The sequence below is a fragment of the Mauremys mutica genome, chromosome 1 (genome assembly GCF_020497125.1).
Source record: "Mauremys mutica isolate MM-2020 ecotype Southern chromosome 1, ASM2049712v1, whole genome shotgun sequence".
Lineage (NCBI taxonomy): Eukaryota > Metazoa > Chordata > Testudines > Geoemydidae > Mauremys > Mauremys mutica.
The window spans coordinates 264,064,612-264,085,051 of NC_059072.1; the positions used below are offsets into that span (position 1 = coordinate 264,064,612).

The window sequence follows — 20,440 nt, forward strand, 5'->3', positions numbered from 1 at the left end:
TCACTGGAGATAGCAGTGAATCAGTCTGCACTTTGTGGAAAAGGCCACTTTGATCATTTTCCACCTCTTCTCACCTGGAGACGTCAACAGGAAATCAGTGATAGAGCAGCGGGGAAAATGTTGATTTTATGATGGAGGCCACTATGTTGTAATTTATGCTTGTCTATGAACATGTGTTTTATGCGGAAGTGTATATCACATAATGTGTTGACCGGTCGGTCTGTCAATGCACTTAACCATTACTATCGATACAGCAACTAAAATTGCACTGTCTTGTTTTTTTTTATAGCTCCGTAAATCTGTTTTCAGCATCAGGGCAAGAAATCTTCTGGAAAAGGAGACAGCAATCAATAAAATCCTTAGGTAACAAACAGGGGTAATTTGATTTGATGCATTCTATCTTTTGGATGACAAATGGGTCTCATTAATGAGTAATGAATTATTTCTAATCTGGTTCTTCTGCATGAGTGCTAAAGTATTAAGTCAGTTTACAGTGTGTGCTTAATATTTGTGCCAGGGTATCTCTTTGCATTAAAAAAACACAACTTGTTTTTACCTCTTTGTGTAAATGATAATAACTGATGATAACATGCTCTTAAGGTATATTATTCATGGACACAGTGGCAAAAGAGGGATAGTGTTTTATAATATAGAGTCAAATTTTGACTTTTTCCACCTTTTCCCTTAGAATTAACCAAGATATCACTCTTCAAAAGCACTTCTATTTTGCACTCGTGCCTGGGAATTCCAGCACAATCTTTGCACAGGAACCCAAGTGGAATACTCCTACCAAACACATAAGTAAGCTATGCAAGATAGCACAGAAAGAAGACCTGTAGATTATTAACTCTGTGGGACTGATTGTGGACACCTTACAATGGTGATCGCGTGCAAAAGTAGTCCCAATACATGCTCAGCAACATCAGGAAGGGATACACAGTCCCTATGTGTCTCAGAGGAGCAAGAATCATGTCATAAAATTATCCCCTGAGTTCTCCCCTTGCTACAGCTTTTCATGCCAGTTTTTGTTTTACATTGTTTAAATTAGAATTATTAACATTCAAATTATATGTAAAATCTGTGCCAACAATTTATAGAGCATTAGTTTGTTGCTACCTACAGTTGTGTGTCATCAAAGCTTGCACACTTACAATATATATTATAAACTACCACTAATAGGGAAATAGCAGTACAAATCAGGAATAACTGATTAGAAAAATACAGTTGTGAAATGAGAATAAATATTGCAATGCTTTATGAAGAGCACTCCAGTATGAAATTACAGGCGTTCAGTGCAAGTCCTGAACTGTGAATATTGTTGAAAAGTGCCTCATAATTACATGCAATTTGATAAAAAATTATAGCAGCCACCTTTTGTTGTTCTTTTTAATATTCCTAAAGAATAAGTAACAGTAAGTGCCATAGAGATTAACACAACTTTAGCGGTCTTTAAAAACTATGGTAAATGGGACCAATTATCAATTCAACTGGATATGCTTTGTCAAGATGTGACTGCAAGGCCAAAAGTATTCATTGCAAATGAAACTTAGGATTCTTTTAATAAGCATTTCAATTACCTAAGTGTCTCTTGGTTTTATAGAAGTTGCCCCATGGAGAAATAAGCACAGTTTCTGCATACTAGTCAAAAGCCTTACAATATATTTTTATGTATTGGCTTCTCAGCAGCATTTGACGAAAACACACAAGTTGCTGATTTATAATCATGAAATTCCACTGACTCCAGTGGGGTTACACAAAGCGTCAGTAAGCTCAAAGTTCAGCTCAGACAGTATCCCATAGGAAATCCACTCATGGGCTGCTTTTATCTTTTTAAGGCTCCATTCTTCCAGATGCAAGAATAACTCATGTAGAACAAAGGAAACTGTACAATTGAAACACACAGAGTTTCCTATGAATTCTTCCATCACAATAGTGAGGTTTCCTTCCCTCAGAAGAAGTCAGCAGTTCTGCTTTCAGAACCTGTGGATACCTGGTAATTTATCTGGCTCTCACTGCAAGGGACAGCCACACAGAACCCCCTTGTCTCTGCTTTGCTAGTAGCCTGCTCCCACTTTTCCCTTCAGAGCCTGGCATCTGCAGAATCTATGCATCCAAGTCTCCCTGGGAACATTTGACCCTGGAATCCCGCCTCAGGGACAGTTTCACAGGACAGAGGAAGAAGCAGTCCTAATTTATATTCACCACCAGGTGCTTTCCCACCCAGATTTGCAGAGTCAAACTTCCTTGGAGCCCTTGTGGGGAAGTTTTGATGGTAAGGGGATCCTGCCCCTGGGGCAAAATGTTTGCTGACACATCCGCCTTTTACACACAAACACAGAATGCATAGGGCCTTCAGATAGTAATAGTCTCAAGAGTGTAGCTTATTCATTAACAAAGAAGCAGCCTCCTTGTGAGCAAGAGGAACAAGTAGCTTTCTTGGCAATGAGTAACTGCTTCAAACTGTTTCCATACTCTGCTGATTCCGATGATTCCATTTCTATACTATAGTTACTGGGCCCGCCATAGGTGTCACAACTTCAGTATTAACATGCTAACATAAGAAATCATTTTCACAACATAAGGGATGGATTTGCTGGTGCAGAAAGTCACTAAATATGAGGTTTTTTATGACAATGGAGCCTCAGAGAGGGATCTTGAAAAAAATGGGTGTGAAATGTGATAAAATATCACAGCTAAACCTGAGCATACTGGTCACAGGAAGCAGAGAAACCCAAATTTGCATGAAGATTATGGTTTTTCTTTGTACTGATCACAACTACTATGTTTTTATCATTAATAAAAGTAGCTGCGACATTTGAATTTCAGCTACATTATAGACCTGACAGTGGAAGAAGTGATCTTTGTACCTAATACACTGAGTAATAGTTGAAGTTGACCCTTCTCTAAAGATTCCCACCAAAAGGCTTTTACTTGTTGTCTGTATGGATGAAGGTGGGTATACGTGCTTCTCTACATTAAAGCTGTTCTGGAACAACTTCAGTTTGCTCAAATTATTTGAACAAAAAGACTTTTAATTCTGTTCTTGCTGCTTTATGCTTTGTGCTGCCTTTTTTGTCCTTCTTACCCACCGTTATTGAAGAATATTTCTATCAAATTCTAAATATTTTAACATAAACAAGAAAGAGTGCAAATTGTACACAATGGGATGAATTCCATCTTTGTGCATCTCTTGAATGATCACTTAATGCTCCCATTGATGGCAACCTTTCCAAGGTCAGAACTTGGGATCAAATGAAATGGAATTGAAGATGACACCCAGCATCAATTACGGATTAATTATCATCTGGAATCATCAAAGTCTAGAAAAATAGCTTTTGTAAGGACTAATAAAATTGCCTCTGTCTGCCACCAGAGCCAGCATCATGGATGCCAGCTAAATATCTGTCTGATTCCCAGAATCATTCATCACCTTTATGTTTTATATAATAATAACCAGTCATTCCTGTTGAGCTTCTCCCACTCCCTCTGCACCACCAGCCTCATATTTGTTTTCTTCCTTCACTCCCCTCTCTATTATATGCTACACCCTGAGAATGGAATACTCTACCAGCCACCATCACATAATAGTTTGCAAGCTCCACAAGGCACAGGCCATGTCACATCTTTTTATTGGTCCTATAAAGTGCCTTAGCACATTTTTGGATGCTGTATGAATAAAATAAAAATATTCGGATTACCTATGTCAATAATGCAGAACATGGTTCTGGTTCAGATATAGGTTAGCTGACCAACTCTGAGGCTGTTTACTGTACTGCCTATTCTGAGCCATTTTCCCATCAGCATATCATATACATAGTGCAACATCTAAGTTTCAGGGTCTGTTGGACAAAAAATCAACTTCTTCAAAGGTCATCATTAAGTAATCAATTGTGACAGTTTTGGAAATAAGCCACATTGGGCTGAGTAGCTTTTGATATGCATTACATTATAATTGATTTTAGAGCCAAATTGTAAACTAGTGCTAAGTATAAACAACAATGTATTCACTATTCCAGACAAAGCTTTTCTAACATTTACTGAGCCTGAGGGAATAGCCTATCTCATGCATAAGTGAAGCTTTCAGTTGGAATAAACAGCTGAATGAATAAGGAGCATTTATCTTATGTCTGAAACTGTGTCTTGAGTGCGTCATTAAAATATGTTGTAGTGCTTGAATTAAAAATTCCGTTTTACTAGTGTGCTGGTATTCTGGTAGATTATTCAACTGCTCTTATAAAAGCATTCTTCAAAACACAGTGATCTTTTATGCATATCACAATGAATGAAAAACAAGTTCTTCACTCTTTCTAAAAGGGTTATGACATTACTTTATATTTACCTTGTCTCTGATTAAACTATCTTAATATGTTGTTATAATGGGCCACCCTGATTAGACAACTTCCTGTCTTAAGACACAAACCCAGAGTGTCCTCAGACACAGTAAGTAGTTCATTTGTATCCTTATTAGAAAGCCTCCTCCATTAAACAATCAATTTGTGTTGGTCCCTTGAGTGGTCACTTAAGACAAGTTCAACCCTAAATCAATCAGGGTTTCTCCTTTAAATCTGTGATTCCATTTTTGTTCAATGTTAGGATTGGATACCTATAATTTTTTTAAACAACTGATCTGACTAATCTCAGGTGTGTCTGTCACGATCAGCTTCTTAGAGCATTAGAAACCCAGGCTGCCACTGGATTCTACCTAGTCTCCAGCAAAGTCAAACATGAAGAATTTCAGGAGCTGCTTAACATCTGCTCATTGGAAAATGTTGCCCCTTTTTGTACTTGTTGTGCTAAGGGAGCTCCATACTTTTAATGGATCATCAAGAAGCAAGCTCTGTGACTGGCTCATCTTTAATCCAAGGAAATACCCAGACACACATCAGCTAGGAGAGAATGGTTAGACAACAGGGCAAGAATGAAGACCAGAATGTAAGATAGCTAAAGAGGTGAGCATGTAAATATGCTATTTTAGATGGCTAGATTGCATAGACACTGAAGAAGACAAATTTACTGTTTACTGTCTTTTCTTTTTAGAAACATCTGATCACATAAGAGAGACCCAGGAAGAAAAGCTTTATGTTATATCCAAGTTTCATTTATAGTCCATTTTGCTTGACCAGTAAGATTCAAATTGTTTTAACAATACAGTCAATTTGAATAGCTGAAATGTAGTGTTGTTTGATTGTGTTAACAAAGTGCATTTGGCCTGCTGTCCAAACAGTGCCACAGTGAATGCAATCTATAAGATGACAAAAGTGGATGCTGGGATCCATCTGGTGTGTGCCCAGCTCTTCTGAATATCAGGTTGTTCCAGACAACCATGACAAAAGGTTTTTGGAAGCATGGATCGCATGATGGAAAGATTCAGTGAGAGAACCTATCATCATCAGTAACGAATGAGTATGATAGTATTTTGTATATTGGGTTTACTGATGGAGCATTGCCATGTTCTGTTAAAGATTCTGTCCAAAGGACTCACCAGGAGAATTGTATATAATAGACAAAAATGTGGATAGGGACTCTGGTGCAGTTCAACTAAATGATGTTCATTTATGAAACAAGCCTCAAATTGCAGCAATACAGCAACATAAGCAGGGAATCTATACTTGATGCCAGAAACAGACCTCCCGATAAAGTCATCACACAGAGCACCATCTTCTGCAAAGCAAGAGGCCTCATACTGTTAGTGGAAGGTACAGTATTATAAACTACGTACAAACTGTTCAACATCTTGCAGTGGCGTGGAGCATTTAGCTGAATTACTGTCTGTTTTGCTTATTTTTCAGGGATTTTAAAATGGGAAGGAAATAATGTGAAAGGCTGCTGCCCCTTTCATTCATGACTTTGGACCCCATCAGTTTTTCCCTGGTAATGTATGGTATATAATATTCCCTGTGGGATCTTGTCTTGCAACCAAGCTCAGTGTAATTTCTTCCTCTAACTTGACTAGTAATTTGTTCTTATTAAACATACTTTATTTCCTTTGTGCATATAGAAATCAACATGAAGGACATAGCTGCAGCTGCATTTGCTGAGAAGGAAGGGATAAACTGCATCCAGAGCTTTGCATAGCAAGTAAACATTGCAACCAGCTTGACATGTTTCTATTTGTCTTTCTCCAGTGTTTCCTATCTCTCTCATTACATATTACTAGGGTGACCAGATGTCCCAATTTTATAGGGACAGTCCCGATATTTGGGGCTTTTTCTTATATAGATGTCTATTACCCCTCCACCCCATCTCGATTTTTCACCCTTGTTATCTGGTCACCCTACATATTACATGACCATCCAATCTCTCTAATATCTAACAGAGCTAGTGTGATGGGGTGGACTAGGCCCAGAGGCCCCCTGCTGGAGGCCTCAGGGTGCTGCCACACCCATCCCAAGAAAGGAGCAGTGGAGAGGGCCTCCAAGCAGGCTAAAGTGGCTGCAGGGGAAGCAGACAATCAGGGCCCAAGAGGGCCCTATAAAAAGGAGCTACAGAATCAGAGACAGGGCAGTTCCTCGATAGAGCTGGAGCAGTGTGGATGGGGTGGCTGGCTGAGGGAACTGCAGCAGAATGGACAGCTCAGTGCTAGTAGGGACTCGGGGAGCAAGGAAGAGTTCCTGGCTGGCTACTGGGCCTAAGCTTAGAAGAGCCCTGAACTAAAGTAAGACATCGGTGAAGGCCTGGGCCCGGAGTAGTGGGCGGACCTGGGTTCCCGCCCCCCCTAGGCTACTGGGGAAGGGCCTACAATTGTCCATCAGTAAATCCCCAGAAGGGAACTGAACTGTCAGGAGACCCAGCTGAAGACGGGGGCCAAAACAGACTAAGAGAGCAAAACCATTGCCTCCAGGGAGGAAGTTCTGGGGCTATGGCCCAATGGCAGGGCTGCGAGTGGTTTAAAGACCACAGACACACCCAACCAGAGGGGGTACTCATGAGAGGTGGGTGCCATTACAGCTGGTCATAAAATTTGGGAGGGGGAGGGGAAATTGTGATGTGATGATTTTTTTACCCCATTTTTCAAAGAAATTTCAAAGTTTTTGAAATTTTTTACCCTGCTCCAATTCATAAAGATTTATCGTACTGAGAGAGGATTTACTCTGAACTCTTAACTGAGTGCAGAGCACTTAGGGCTAGATTTTTAAGAGTATTTAGGTGCCTTAAGATGCAGGTAGGCACTTAGTAGGATTTTCATCAGCACCTAGGCATTTCACACCCATTGAAATCAATGGGAGTTAGGCAACTGGGTGCTTTTGGAAATCCCACAAGGTGCCTATTTGCCATTTAAGGTGCCTAAAATATCTTTAAAAAATCTGACCCTTAGCAATTGAGAGAATGGTCGGGCACATTTTGGCACTTGCTAAGGATTCATAAAGGGAAACGTTCCCAGAGAGTAGAGGATGGCAGAAGAGAAAAGTAAGGAGATGTTTAGTAAACAAGCTAAGGAGCTTGTAAAACTCTCTTCTCTGTCACATCATCTGTGGCGCTGGGAGTGTGGAAAGGCTTCCCTGCACATTGCTGCTGCCAATTGCATTATCTATTTCAAGTCACTTGGTCTCAGTCCTTTAGCGCTGGTATTGCATCATTTCTCCATTGATTTCAACAGGGACTGCTGGACTCTCAGCATTTTTGAAAATCAGACAACTTATGTAGGCACCTATATGTGGACTGAGGAACCAAACTTTAGGCAGTTACTTTTTTAAAAATCTTGACAATAATCTTTCAACGAGTCTGCTCCTTTATCCAGGTCTGTTCCTTTATAGTATTTATTTAATTGGCTTCGTTATTCACGTAATAATATGGCACAAGAATGTAGTCACAGGAAGAATTTAGTATCTTGGTTGCAAGCAGTGTTCTCTTTTATTATGTACAGCAAGGAATTGTGTTCTCCACTCACAAAGCAATTGGGTGTCTAAATGAGTTGTGTACAAGCATGTGAAAACATTTATGTGGAAGTCACACGTGGATGTAAGGAAACAATTATTTCTGGATAATAAAATACAGATGCATGTGCCTAAGAGCACAGTAATTCATATTCACAAAGATACAAATACAAGCTCTTCCATTATCTCAGTGAGAAGCCGTTATAGGAGAGAACTTGCACATCAAAACCTACTATTGTCTCTGCTTTGGGAGACCTTAGTGTCATTCTAATGGAGTCAGGTAGAATCCATTTCTCAAAAATAATGATTATTCTTTTACGCAGAAATTACATAGTTATTCAATATTCAAAGAATATTTTTGTTGTCTCTTGAAATGATTACATTACATTATCCTATATCACATAATGCTTTAAAATTCATTGTATTCAGATATTGGCTGAGATACTGTAAACTGTATTGCACTGCAAGACATACTGCAATTTTCTTAAATGCGATTATATTTCTGACTATTTAGTATAATGTAATCTAATGTGTTCTTGTAATAAGTGTATAATATTGCATGTTAGTGGGATTCTGGTGTAATGGGTGATGAAAACATAGGCAGGCATTATAAGCTTATTTGCATTACAGATCTCTCAGTGGATCCACATTCCTTTCATCCATCTGCTTAAAACCAAGAGAAGGAAAACAACAGAGAAGAGTGAAAACAGATATCCACAGAAATATTGGAAAGAAAACAGTTATCCCCTATAAAGCAATAATTGCCTTCATGAGATCGCATCCTGCCATATATAATTGTGCATGTTATTTAGAACAATGGGAATAAACATGTATTCAAAGGCTCAAAGTGTTAGTGAATAGTGTGATGTATACAAAGGGTTCACATTCATAATACTCATATGTTATCAGATATGAGGCAAGAGCAACTGAAAATAGAGTGATTGCACCTTCAAGACTCAACTTGCTTTTATGAAATATTTATATTTGGTTTATATCTGTTTCACTGATGAATTTCAGAAGTCCTAACTTACATCCACCTGGTGGCAGCCTTGCACATAGATCCTGGATTGAGTTTAACAGACTACTGACTGGAACAGCCAGACTGGCTGCCACAATGCCACAATTTGGTTTAGCCACACTTGACAGTGTGACTGTGGGGCAGTGATGCAGACAGTCAAACATGTGGTGGAGGAGTGCACAATTAGAAGATCAGTGGGTGGACTACCACACCTTGCCACCCTCGATGATGCAACGGTTAGATGGTTGAACAATCTAGATATCAACTTGTGACTCATATCAACGAAGAAGATGTAACACAAAAATAAGATCAATCATTACCCCTGGGTGTTAATCCAAGGTTGCAGTGTTCTTGGCAAGTGAAGATTTTTTCACAAATGTGACCTCTTCAAATATTCAAATATTCCTCTGGCATAAATATCCTTTCTTTCAACATCAGGCATTCATTCTCTTTAAATCTAACTTTTATTTTTTTCTTGACCAAAAATGTTTATTTACAGCCAGTACAAAAACAATGCCCACATTCCTATTAGGTTGGAGTGCTCTGTGACGCTTTCCAGGGGTACCCAACATTGTGAGGCAACTCGCTACCACCTGCCTTTAGCATTGGGAAGCTTTGTCTGTGCCAGCCACGGGTCAGCTCCCCAACTCCACTGGCTGCAGGCAACACCAGCACTCCCGTCTAGGCCTTGCAGGCCCCACTGCTACTCTGCAGATTAGAGACAGGAATGCTCCAACCCTGAAGCCCTTGGAGCATCTCCTGCAGCATCCAGCCACTTGGTCCACTGGACACTCAGTGTTCACAGATTTATTACTTCCAAAGAAACAGTACAGCCCAGCTTTACTATTTTCGCCTCACACCAGTGCTCTGCTTAACTCATAGCACTTAGATTTGTTTATAGTGAAATCAAGTATAGGTCTAACTAAACATAGAAATGCAAGTAGAAGTAATGGAAACAAATGGTTACATATAAAATAAAATCATAACATGCATTCTAGATCCTAGACTTAAATAACAAGATATCATCATGTCTAATGAAATATTGCTCGCCAGCACTTCACAGGCAGACCCTCTTTTCATGGGACAAGAACACTGTCAGCTTGCCTCTTCAATGAAGGATTCAGGGTGTCCCTTGTCCCCCCTAACTATATCAGAACAATCCTTTGTCACACCCGGCTGCTGATCGTTTCTTCCTGTAGATTTCCAGCCTTGTCCAATTTAAACCATATTATGTCACCAGTCATAAGAAAGCACTTAAGTGTGTGCTATAAGATGTAAACACATACTTAAAGTTAAGTACATGCTAATGTGCTTTCCTGAAAAGGGCTCTGTCCTGAATTGGAGCCTGTATTTGTAGAATTTCCTATTCATTATGGAGAATATAATAATAATAATATTGTTTATAAACATTAGTATTATTATTATACCATTATATAGTAGTTGTACCTAGAAGCCAATCAGATTGGGTTCCCATTGTGCTAAGCGCTTTGCAAGCATATAGAAAATTGCAGTCCTTGCCCCAAAGATCTCACAGTCTAAAAGAAATGAAAAATAAATCCATTCTTTTTGGTTTAAAAGTGATTGCCCTGTGAAGAGCCAGCATGTAGCTGAAAGTTTCCGTAATAATAATTAACAATAATTAGTGGCAGGTTATGGCATGAGTAACAGTCACAGAATAAATTTGGATCATTTCCAGTGGACTGGGGTGATGGATTTGTGCATTGGCCCAATTCATACGTGTGAATGGACTCTGCAGGAAGCACATTTGCTATAGCAAATCCTAAAAAGCAGATCCACAAATGGGGCACAGTGTTCCAACAAGGAGAGGTCATAAAGAAGGTCCTGTCATTGATTATACGACAGGATGAGGAACCTTTGCATCTCATTTGGCTTTGGGAATATGAATATCTTTTTAATGCGAAGTACGAGTTGCCCTTACTATTGTTCTGTTGTCCTATATATTGTTTTCTGTGAAGCTGTGCCCCTACGTTCCCTCAAAACTATATGTGCCAGTTGTGACATGCCAAAAGTAATAACAGCATGTCTGTCTGTTTCCAGCAATGCAATTATTTGGTCTCACTTTATAAAAAATTGCTTACAGTGGAAGTTCCAATTGTTTATCATCATCACAATATTTCTTTTTAGGGCCTGCACTAGACAACGCATGCTGAGTGGCTCCTTTGAGGGGCAACCTGCAAAGGAAAGGTCAATACTTAGTGTCCAGCATCACATACGGCAAGAGCGCAGGTAAACACAGGCAGGAAAAGGGTTTTTAAAATAACCTTAAAATAAATTAAATGAATAGAGTTAAACTTGCACAATGACTCGTACAAAGAATGAAATTGTACATTTTTGATCGTAACAATAATGAAATTCATTGTAGTACATAAATGGGGAAAAGGCCTTTTTATTTCAAATGTCATTTCCTTCACTGACTGCAGAACTATCAATTTAAAGATCAGAAGGAAAATAAATTGGTTTATGTTAGATAGGCTTAAAGACAATTGAAGAACATAAAAGCTTCTCATGTAAGCTAAGGAAAAATTATAAGAATTTGAGATACTGTATCTGGAGAGCAGTGCTTTATAATGGCCATCATAGAAAGGTCAAGATTTGATCTTGAGATTTACTATCAAATTGATTATGATTGTTTCAGATCACTAAGACATGGTTCCAACAGCCAGCGAATCAGCAGGGGAAAGTCTCTTGAAACCTTGACTCAAGATGTAAGTCCAAACAAAAATGATGGTTTTATTTTTGGAATATAGGAAAGATTAATATGCACTACAATCACCATACAAGTCTAATGCCTATATAACATTCACTTTCTAATCTGTGGCTTGAGATCTTATTAGGAAATCAGAAAACAAATAGGTTAATAACATTAACATTATCTTCAGAATAAACACCATATTCACACATGTGATAGATTTCCTTATTTTTCAACACTTGCTTACACAGGAAATTCGCTGAAGCTGCAGGTAGTACTGGTCCACTACTTTGCCATACAGGGCAGCCTACCTTGCATGTCCCCAGTGAAAGTTTAAAAAATATCATCAGCCTTGTGAGACTTATTGGATCAAAACCTTGCCGTGTCTACCAGCTTTGAAGGGGTGTAACAGGAACAAATTTCACTGTGGCATATTTTCACAGATCGATGCTATTTTCACTTCTGTAAATTTGTAATGAAATTTTGCTGAAGTCTCTGATTTTGCCAAGGAGAATTTCAAGACCAAAATGGGAGTTTTCAATCCCTCTAGTTTTATGCTCTCATATTCTTTTCTAGATGTGCACTGAAGTAAAGGATAAGTAAAAATAAAGGATGCAGCTTTTCTACTATTATTTTGCCTAGGGCCAAAAATAACTGTCAGCACATAGCTGCACCATGGCAAGCTAAGGAAGCAGTTGTGAGTCAGATTGCTTCCCCCTTAGAACCAGCTCAGCTCCACTGGCTCTGATGGTTCTGACACCCTCTACCCACTCCCTGCACACCTGTTATATCGACACTGTTCTCCTCCTGTGTTTGGACCAGAAATACATGCAGCCTGCTCAATAGACTGAGGAAAAGTCTAATGCCTCCTATTCCCCTGTGTGAGCGCAATCTTGCCCTTAACAACTATGATGATGTTCAATAAAGATAGGAAGAGTTTAATGCAGTAATAAAGTTGAATTCATTGAGGTTGCACCAGGGGAATTAACAACAAAATTTGATTCACTGAAAGTAACCAAGCATATGCTGTAGCACATACCATCCAGTATGCTTGACTTACATGATTTATAGTGCATTTGGAAGCAAAGACTTCACAATTTGAATGCTTCAGTGTAAAAGACTGTATCTTGCTTTCATCTTTAAAGGAAAAAACACATTTTAAGTAATTGTTTTGCCTCTAGCATTCTAATACAGTGAGATACAGAAACGCACAGAGAGAAGACAGTGAGATCAAGATGATCCAGGAAAAAAAGGAACAAGCTGAAATGAAAAGGTATTTACAAACCAAAGATTTGAAAACGCACTTTTCAGTTTGAAATGTTGGCATTGTATGATGGAAAAAAAGCAATGTAACAGCTGCAATGAAATAAAAACAAAATTATAATGGATATTTTTGATGGATGTCTTTTGCGTAACATTAAATATATTATGTATTATTTTTTAAAAGGAAAGTCCAAGAGGAGGAGTTGCGAGAGAATCATCCATATTTTGATAAGCCACTTTTCATAGTTGGTCGAGAACACAGATTCAGGAACTTTTGTCGTGTGGTTGTGCGTGCTCGCTTTAACGCGTGAGTGTATTACTTTTCAATAGTGAGTTTGGCCAAATACTTTCTTTATGGGCTAGTCTATTTATTTTGAAAGGAAATATATAGGCAACTAACCCATAGCATCTAAGAGTTAAACTAGCCGTGATATAATCTCATTGCTGGAGAAAAAGAAACAAAAGACATAAGCTCATGAAGACAGTCCAAGATCATGAGATGAGATAAGGAAGCTGCAGGCACGAGGTAGGCAGAAAGGGGTAAAGCTTCAGCTGCCATCTTTAAGCTGCAGTGAGCCAGCCTGTCACAGTAACCAATAGCAGATTGGGGACAGGAGTGGAGAAGAGAATGGTACGTATGTGTGTTGATGTCAGGCCTGCTCATTCTAAGTAATGTGCATGTGTTTACTACATGGAATCCTCTTAAAGCGAAACCTTCCCCCACAACAGAAGAATATCACTATAAGCAGATGTTCATGATGGGCCTCGACCTGAGAGGTGCTGAGCACCTTAATTCTCATTACAGTCCTCTCAGCACCTCTCAGAGTGGGATCATATAACCAGAATTTCATTGTGCACAGTGAAAAGCACTGAAACAATTTGGGGCTTTCATTCTGTTTCACTACAAACTGAGTTTCCCTACATCCAAGTTCACTATGACTGGGTTCTTTTGTATGTATATGTGCTCCTCTCTTCTCAGTTTCACAGTGCAGATGCCATTGAAGGCAACCAGATTTACACCATGTACCTGGGAGCAGAAATTTATCCATTCCTGGGTTTTAGAAGATACTATGAAGAGGTTATTTTGAGTTTTATAGCTGAAGATTGTTAAGCTTGGGAGCTTTTTTATATCAGTGGATTTAAGGGTCAGGAAATTAGATGAGAAATATCTGGGAATTTTAATGAGAAAATTATTGAACTAAGTAATTAAAGAAGATTGGACCAAAAAAGTGAAGCCACTTTACACCAGCTGAGGACCCGGCCAATGAATTGTGATACAAGATGAAAGGGCTTTTAGGGAAACTCTTTGAAACATGAAGCTGTGTGTCAGGTGGGTTGTTTCTCTCAGAAAACCAAAACTGAATAAAGTAAGCTATTAATTGCAGAATCTGGACTCAGACTTAATTACATTTTAAATTAAAAGTTTTTAAAAGCCAGTCTAGAGGTATCTTGCTCAGAGCTGTGCCATAAATTAAACTACTGCTAACTGTTTTGATTGGTAATTTGAACTAAAATTACCTGACACAAAAATTGGGTAAGTAAAACTTAAAACAACTTTTTTATAAAAAGTAGCATTTGAGCATTAAGTCATAGAATATGTCATGGATGTCAGGCATTAAGCTAGACAGTTAATTGCTGTGAGGTGATGCATGCACACTACAGTTATAATAATGGCCACTGAAATGCAATTTAAATTGCTGAATTTTAAATATCTCATTTCCCTTTTATAGTTCTAAAACAGATCCTGTTACCGGAGCTGTGAAAAATACCAAATACCATCAGCTATAGTAAGCATTGCAAAAGTAATTTCATTTGTTTGACTGCATTTTGCATATCAATGTGGATTATACTTTTTGGCTTAAAATGTCTCTCTTTTTTTTGTTTGTTTTTGTTTGTTTGTTTGGGTTTGTGGGGTGGGGAATTGTTTTCTTCCATTTGTTTGTTCTGTTATTTCTCTAGTTTTACTATGCATTTCTGACATAAGGAAACTTTTCAAATGCCTCCTTCTAGACTTTTCACAGAAAACACTTTAGCTAGACTGTATTTTTAATAGACATTTAATGACACTGATCAAGTTTCTCTTTAATGATTGTCATTGTATATTTTTGACAGTGATTTGCTGGGATTGGTTACTTACCTGGACTGGGTTATGATCATTGTTACTATATGCTCCTGCATTTCTATGATGTTTGAATCCCCCTTTAGAAGAGTTATGCGTGCTCCAACACTCCAGGTAACATTACTGAATCATCTCACACTTCATAAAGCAAAACCATCTTATTTTTCTCCACTGCTTATTACTAAATTGTGATTGATCTCTGCTTTGATTTTCAGATTGCTGAATATGTTTTTGTAATATTCATGAGCATTGAGCTTAATCTGAAGATTATGGCAGATGGCTTGTTTTTTACACCAACAGCTGTCATAAGGGACTTTGGAGGAGTCATGGATATATTTATATATCTTGTAAGTTTTTATATTTAAATACTTTCTTGTAACATTTTTAATTTTCATCTTTCTGAATATGTATTTATTAAACATTTGGGGACAGTTTTTTAAAAATGAAATCATGCAGAACTGCGAGGGTAATTTGAGCACACAGTCACCACAGTTTCACATGCAAATTTGACAACTGCAGTTGCAAATGTGTACCTAAGTATCTGAATATTGATTTGCATCCCAAATTGTGGTAAATTCATGAGCTAATGTAGGTTTCCCATTGCATGGTAATTTCTCTCTGTATGTATACTTATTTATCTAATACATCTGACCTCCTTTCTTTCCATCTTTAGATCCAGATCCTAGATCCTGGACCCTGTTCTATCCCTTTTATGATGGGGAATCCGCTGGTGTAGCTGGCTCTTCACCATTCATTCCTTGCCTTCCCATCTCATCCCCCAATTCCCCTCTTTAGAGAGGGCATTACCAGATGATGGATGTTAGGGTTGAATCAAACCTGGCTACCTATAGTAGATCTGGTCAAAAAAACTTCAATATAAAAGGCAGTTGTGTTGAAATTGAAACTTTTTGCAGGAATATGTTGATTTTAACTAAATTTTCAATGGGAAAAAGTTGAAATGAATTATTTTGACTTTTTCCTTTTGTTTTTCAAAACATTTCATTTCAATAAGCTAAAAATCTTTCATTTCAGCTGTATAGATTTGATTCTTTTAGCTTTGACTTTTATATTAACTTAAAATGTCTGTAATATATATTTACATATACATTGTACTTAAAATCTTATACAATATTATAATGTTTTGATGACAGCTAAATGAAACATTTTTACCTTATTGAAGCAATGCATTTTTATAGTCCCAAATCAGAATGTTTGTTCTACAGGAAGTTTCAAATGTTCAGTTTCTTGTTTAGGTTCAGAAGAAAAACAATTTGCAAAATGTCAGAATTTCTCATGCAATGGAAATACTATTTTCTGAACAGCTCTAAAGTCTACCTTTCCTTTTTTTGTAAAACACTATTCCTGCCAGTGTCAACAGATGAGTAATAAATATTAATAATAAGAGATTATACCCAAACAAACAAACAATGAAATCAGTGACTAATACAGTACAATATAAAATGGTTTTTCAGTCTGAACTGAGCTGCTAAATGAAATGAATTTGATGGGTTTGATTAACTCTTGGATAGATTAGTCTATATCCCAGATGTGCTGCATATAATTTGTCATGATCAATCTGTACTCAGAGTTTCTAGTAGCATTGGTTTGTCAAAATTCCTCTTTTTGTTGTTTTTTTTGTTTGTTTGTGTGTTTGGAGGAAAATCATGTTTTATCTAAGTCTTGTAAACATTCCTAGAATATTGAGAGGATACCAGAGAAATTCAGTAACATCTGCTTATCCGTTTTGTTTTGCTAGACTGGTAGTTTATTGTTTTTTATTTAGTTTTTTTAAAATCACAAGTAATTATTTTTGTTGCTTTTAAGCATATTGGCAATAATCAGCTGGGTCCTGCATTCCTTGCGCATCTACAACTAAGTAATCCCCCTGTCTAAGTCACACTTTATATTAAGGATACATTTATAAATAAGAACATAGAATTTAAGAATGACGATACTGGGTCAGACCAATGGTCCATCTAGTCCAGAATCCTGTCTTCTGAAAGTGGCCAGTGCCAGATGCTTCAGAGGGAATGAGCAGAACAAGACTATTATCAAGTGATCCATCCCCTGTCATCCAGTAGGGTGACCAGATAGCCAGTGTGAAGAACTGGGACAAGGGGTATGGGGTAATAAGTGCCTATATAAGACAAAGCCCCGAACATCGGGACTGTCCCTATAAAATCGGGACATCTGGTCACCCAATCATCCAGTTCCAGCTTCTGGGAGTCAGAGGTTTAGGGACACCTCAGAGCATGGAGTGGGAAAAAGTATATATAAAATACTCTATAAAGAGTTAAGAAATGATAAACTGACATTTTAATAAATAGCTAATCAGTTGTTATAATTGTTATAGAGTCCAGCAGATAATATGTTGTTTATAAACATGGTTCATAACTAAGGCTACAATTTAGAAATGGCTGTCACGGATTCCGTGACTTTACCGGACCTCTGTGACTTCTTGGAGTTCAGCTGTCAACAGCTGAAGCTGGGGCTGGGGCTGGGGCTGGAGCCAGGGCTATGCTCCCCTGCCCCACGGTGGGGGCTCCAGCTGGGGCCGTGTGCCCCTGTCCCGTGGCTTCCCCAGGGGGCTGCAACCAGGGCTGTCCACCTCTGCCCCACAGCTTGTACGGTTATTTTTAGTAAAAGTCATGCACAGGTCATGGGCTCCGTAAATTGTTGTTTGTTGCCGGCGATCTGTCTGTGACTTTTACTAAAAATAACCGTGACAAAATCTTAGCCTTATTTATAACCATCTATAGCACCTTCGGTAGACGTATATGTATATGTTTGTATACATGTGCATGCCACTCACTTTGAAGAAGCTAGTGCCAGTAGTTGCCTTACACTTGAATAGTTCTCATGTTCAGAAAAATGCAGGAATTACATTGTGCCCCTGGGCAAGGCTCTTTAGCTCAGGTTTTTAATTATATATATGCTCCTAAAGATGCAGATAGGTACTTAGTGGAATTTTCAAAAGCGCCTAGATGCCTAACTCCCACTAGGGAATCCCTCACCAAAATCCCACTAGGCGCCTATCTGCATCTTTAGGCACTTAAATACCTTTAAAATCTAGCCCCTATGCCTTCTCTTCCCACAAGCACACCCCAAAAGGGACAACTATAATCTTTTAAGGAATACTTGCAAGTTTGGCTTGATGTTCTGTTTTATCATAATTTGTAAAATAATATATTGCAATCTGGATTGCTCATCCTTTCTCCCCTTTCAAGGTAAGTTTGATATTCCTTTGCTGGATGCCTCAGAACGTTCCTGCTAAATCTGGAGCTCAGCTCTTAATGATACTACGATGTCTCCGACCCCTTCGCATTTTCAAACTGGTGCCGCAAATGAGGAAAGTGGTACGAGAGTTGTTTAGTGGCTTCAAGGAAATCTTCTTGGTATGTGCCCGTTATTTTGTTCCTATGATAAAACAAGATGGAAAGTAACAATGTAAAATGTATTTCTGTAATTCAGCTTTGGTTTTTACTATTTTTTGTACCAGTTGCACTCTGTTTATACCTCATAGAGAAAATGCATTGTACACGTACCATTGGAGTTTAAAAAGTAACAAGTTAAAAGAGAAATTACCAATCTAAAGTCCACTCGTTTTCATTCATACTTAATAAGGATGCAGTAATAATTCTTTCACAAGTGACTTTATTTATTCAGCATATCGTAGTACTGAGGTAGACAGCAGGATTCTTCAGAGATAAAATAACGCGATTTCTGCTGGGGGAAGAGGATGAGAAACAGGCTGCTTTTGTGGCTGATCTACAGAAATCTAAGAAAACTCAGACTTGCAGAGACGAGCCTCTCTGTCATTCCCAGTTCTTGTTCTGAGACAATTGGAGGGAATCCTGCCCCTGATTGCAGCTCTGGAAATGGTGGTGGGTAGGGTTGCCTGGAATACAAGAATTCTGCCTCAGACATTTTTTTTTGAAGTTTTGGCATTTGGTTTTATTCCTCATTGAGATAAAACCAAGATCTTTTGAAATTTTTTTGACAAATAAGAGAGAGAGACACGCACACACACATACACACACGCACCCTATTCAGAATAGCCAATAACCCAGTGGGTAAAGTGCTTATGTGGGATATGGGAGGCCCAGGTTCAAATCTCTGTTTTAGTGGTGGGATCCCAGAACCCATTATTAGTGTCTTAGGAATAACAGCTCTTTCTCTCTCTTCCCCCCCCAAGTGGTGTGTATTTGTTTGTTCTAGAATTTTTTCCAGGATCAGGTCTCAAAACCTTGAGAGTGTGATAAGATTTTAGACTGGGCATGAGGGTTAGGAATAAAAGCTTGCAATTTTATCTTATATATTTATTATATACTGTGTTATGTATTCATGTATATTGTTTGGTTATAATAACAAACTAGTCTCTTAATAAAGGGGCAAGGGTCATTAGGTTAAGGCCAGTGTTTAACTTACTCTATATCCATTACAACCTGTTATGATGTAAACATTTTAATTCATTTATGTCTGACTCCTGCATGTAGCTGCTCTGGTGTTACAGAGCCAGACAGCCAACAGAGGCAGCACATGTTAATGAATAAGGCCTGATCTAGCAAAGCACTTAAGCATGTGTTTAACTTTAAGCACATGAGACGTCCCATTGAAGTTAATAGGAGTCTTCCGGTGCTTAAAATTAAGCATCTGTGTTTGTACAGCACCTACTGCAGTGAGGTCCTGGTCCCTGAGCAGGGCTTTGAGGTGTTACCATAATACAAACAATAAGAAGAGTGTCAGTGATTGCTGGGTCAGGGCCTACACTAAAGGCCAATAGCTTAAGCTTCACAGGAAAATCTACAAAGAAAAAAAACCCAGTGCTTGTCTGATTGAAAAAGCCAAAATTAGTATAGAGTACAATGATATTTCAAGTGGCTGAAATGGTATCGCCAAAAAGATATGGTAACAAAAGTTTTAAACTTAAAAACATACTTTTATTAGTTTCAATGGAGACATTATTATAAAATGATGCATTGTTACTCATAACACATAATGCATAAGTTAGAATTCATAACACAAAGAAGTTTAGGGAGAGCCCCATGTTTAAAAGTTTGGAGCCAGACCTTCCAGTGCAGCCAAAGTTGGAAGTGCAGTGGCTAAAAATTCAATGGAGAGTGCCTGTCATAAAAGCCCGTAGGTCAGCATTATGCCACCAAAGGCTCATTCTTGGACTGCTCCGGAGGATCTAGCCCTTCACCTCTAGTCTATAGGAGAAAAGTTTGACTATATTTACATCACTTTCACAGGTGTCCATTCTTTTGCTGACATTAATGCTTGTTTTTGCAAGCTTTGGAGTTCAGCTTTTTGCTGGGAAACTGGCCAAGTGCAATGATCCACACATCATCTCAAGGGTAAGAACTTCTTTTCTATTTCAAAATACTACTATACTCCATCCTCTCTGGGCAATGGAGGAAACAAGTAGGAAAAACAACAATCATTCAGTATGAAAA

The 20,440-nt window shown here is 38.3% G+C and overlaps 1 protein-coding gene and 1 long non-coding RNA gene across 2 annotated transcripts in view; both read left to right on the forward strand.

The window, feature by feature from the left end:
- NALCN (sodium leak channel, non-selective) overlaps positions 1–20,440 on the forward strand; it is a 390,104-nt gene that overhangs the window by 324,178 nt on the left and 45,486 nt on the right. Inside the window, exons 19-28 of the mRNA XM_045008683.1 lie at positions 290–363; positions 11,038–11,139; positions 11,549–11,618; positions 12,784–12,875; positions 13,050–13,172; positions 14,596–14,652; positions 14,978–15,098; positions 15,200–15,331; positions 18,212–18,379; positions 20,237–20,341. Of these exons, the coding sequence (XP_044864618.1) occupies positions 290–363; positions 11,038–11,139; positions 11,549–11,618; positions 12,784–12,875; positions 13,050–13,172; positions 14,596–14,652; positions 14,978–15,098; positions 15,200–15,331; positions 18,212–18,379; positions 20,237–20,341 (1,044 nt within the window). The remainder of the gene's footprint in view (positions 1–289; positions 364–11,037; positions 11,140–11,548; positions 11,619–12,783; positions 12,876–13,049; positions 13,173–14,595; positions 14,653–14,977; positions 15,099–15,199; positions 15,332–18,211; positions 18,380–20,236; positions 20,342–20,440) is intronic.
- On the forward strand, positions 6,397–8,623 carry LOC123365797. The gene is made up of 3 exons (XR_006577756.1): positions 6,397–6,655; positions 7,598–7,738; positions 8,505–8,623. It is a non-coding gene; the product is annotated as an uncharacterized LOC123365797 (long non-coding RNA).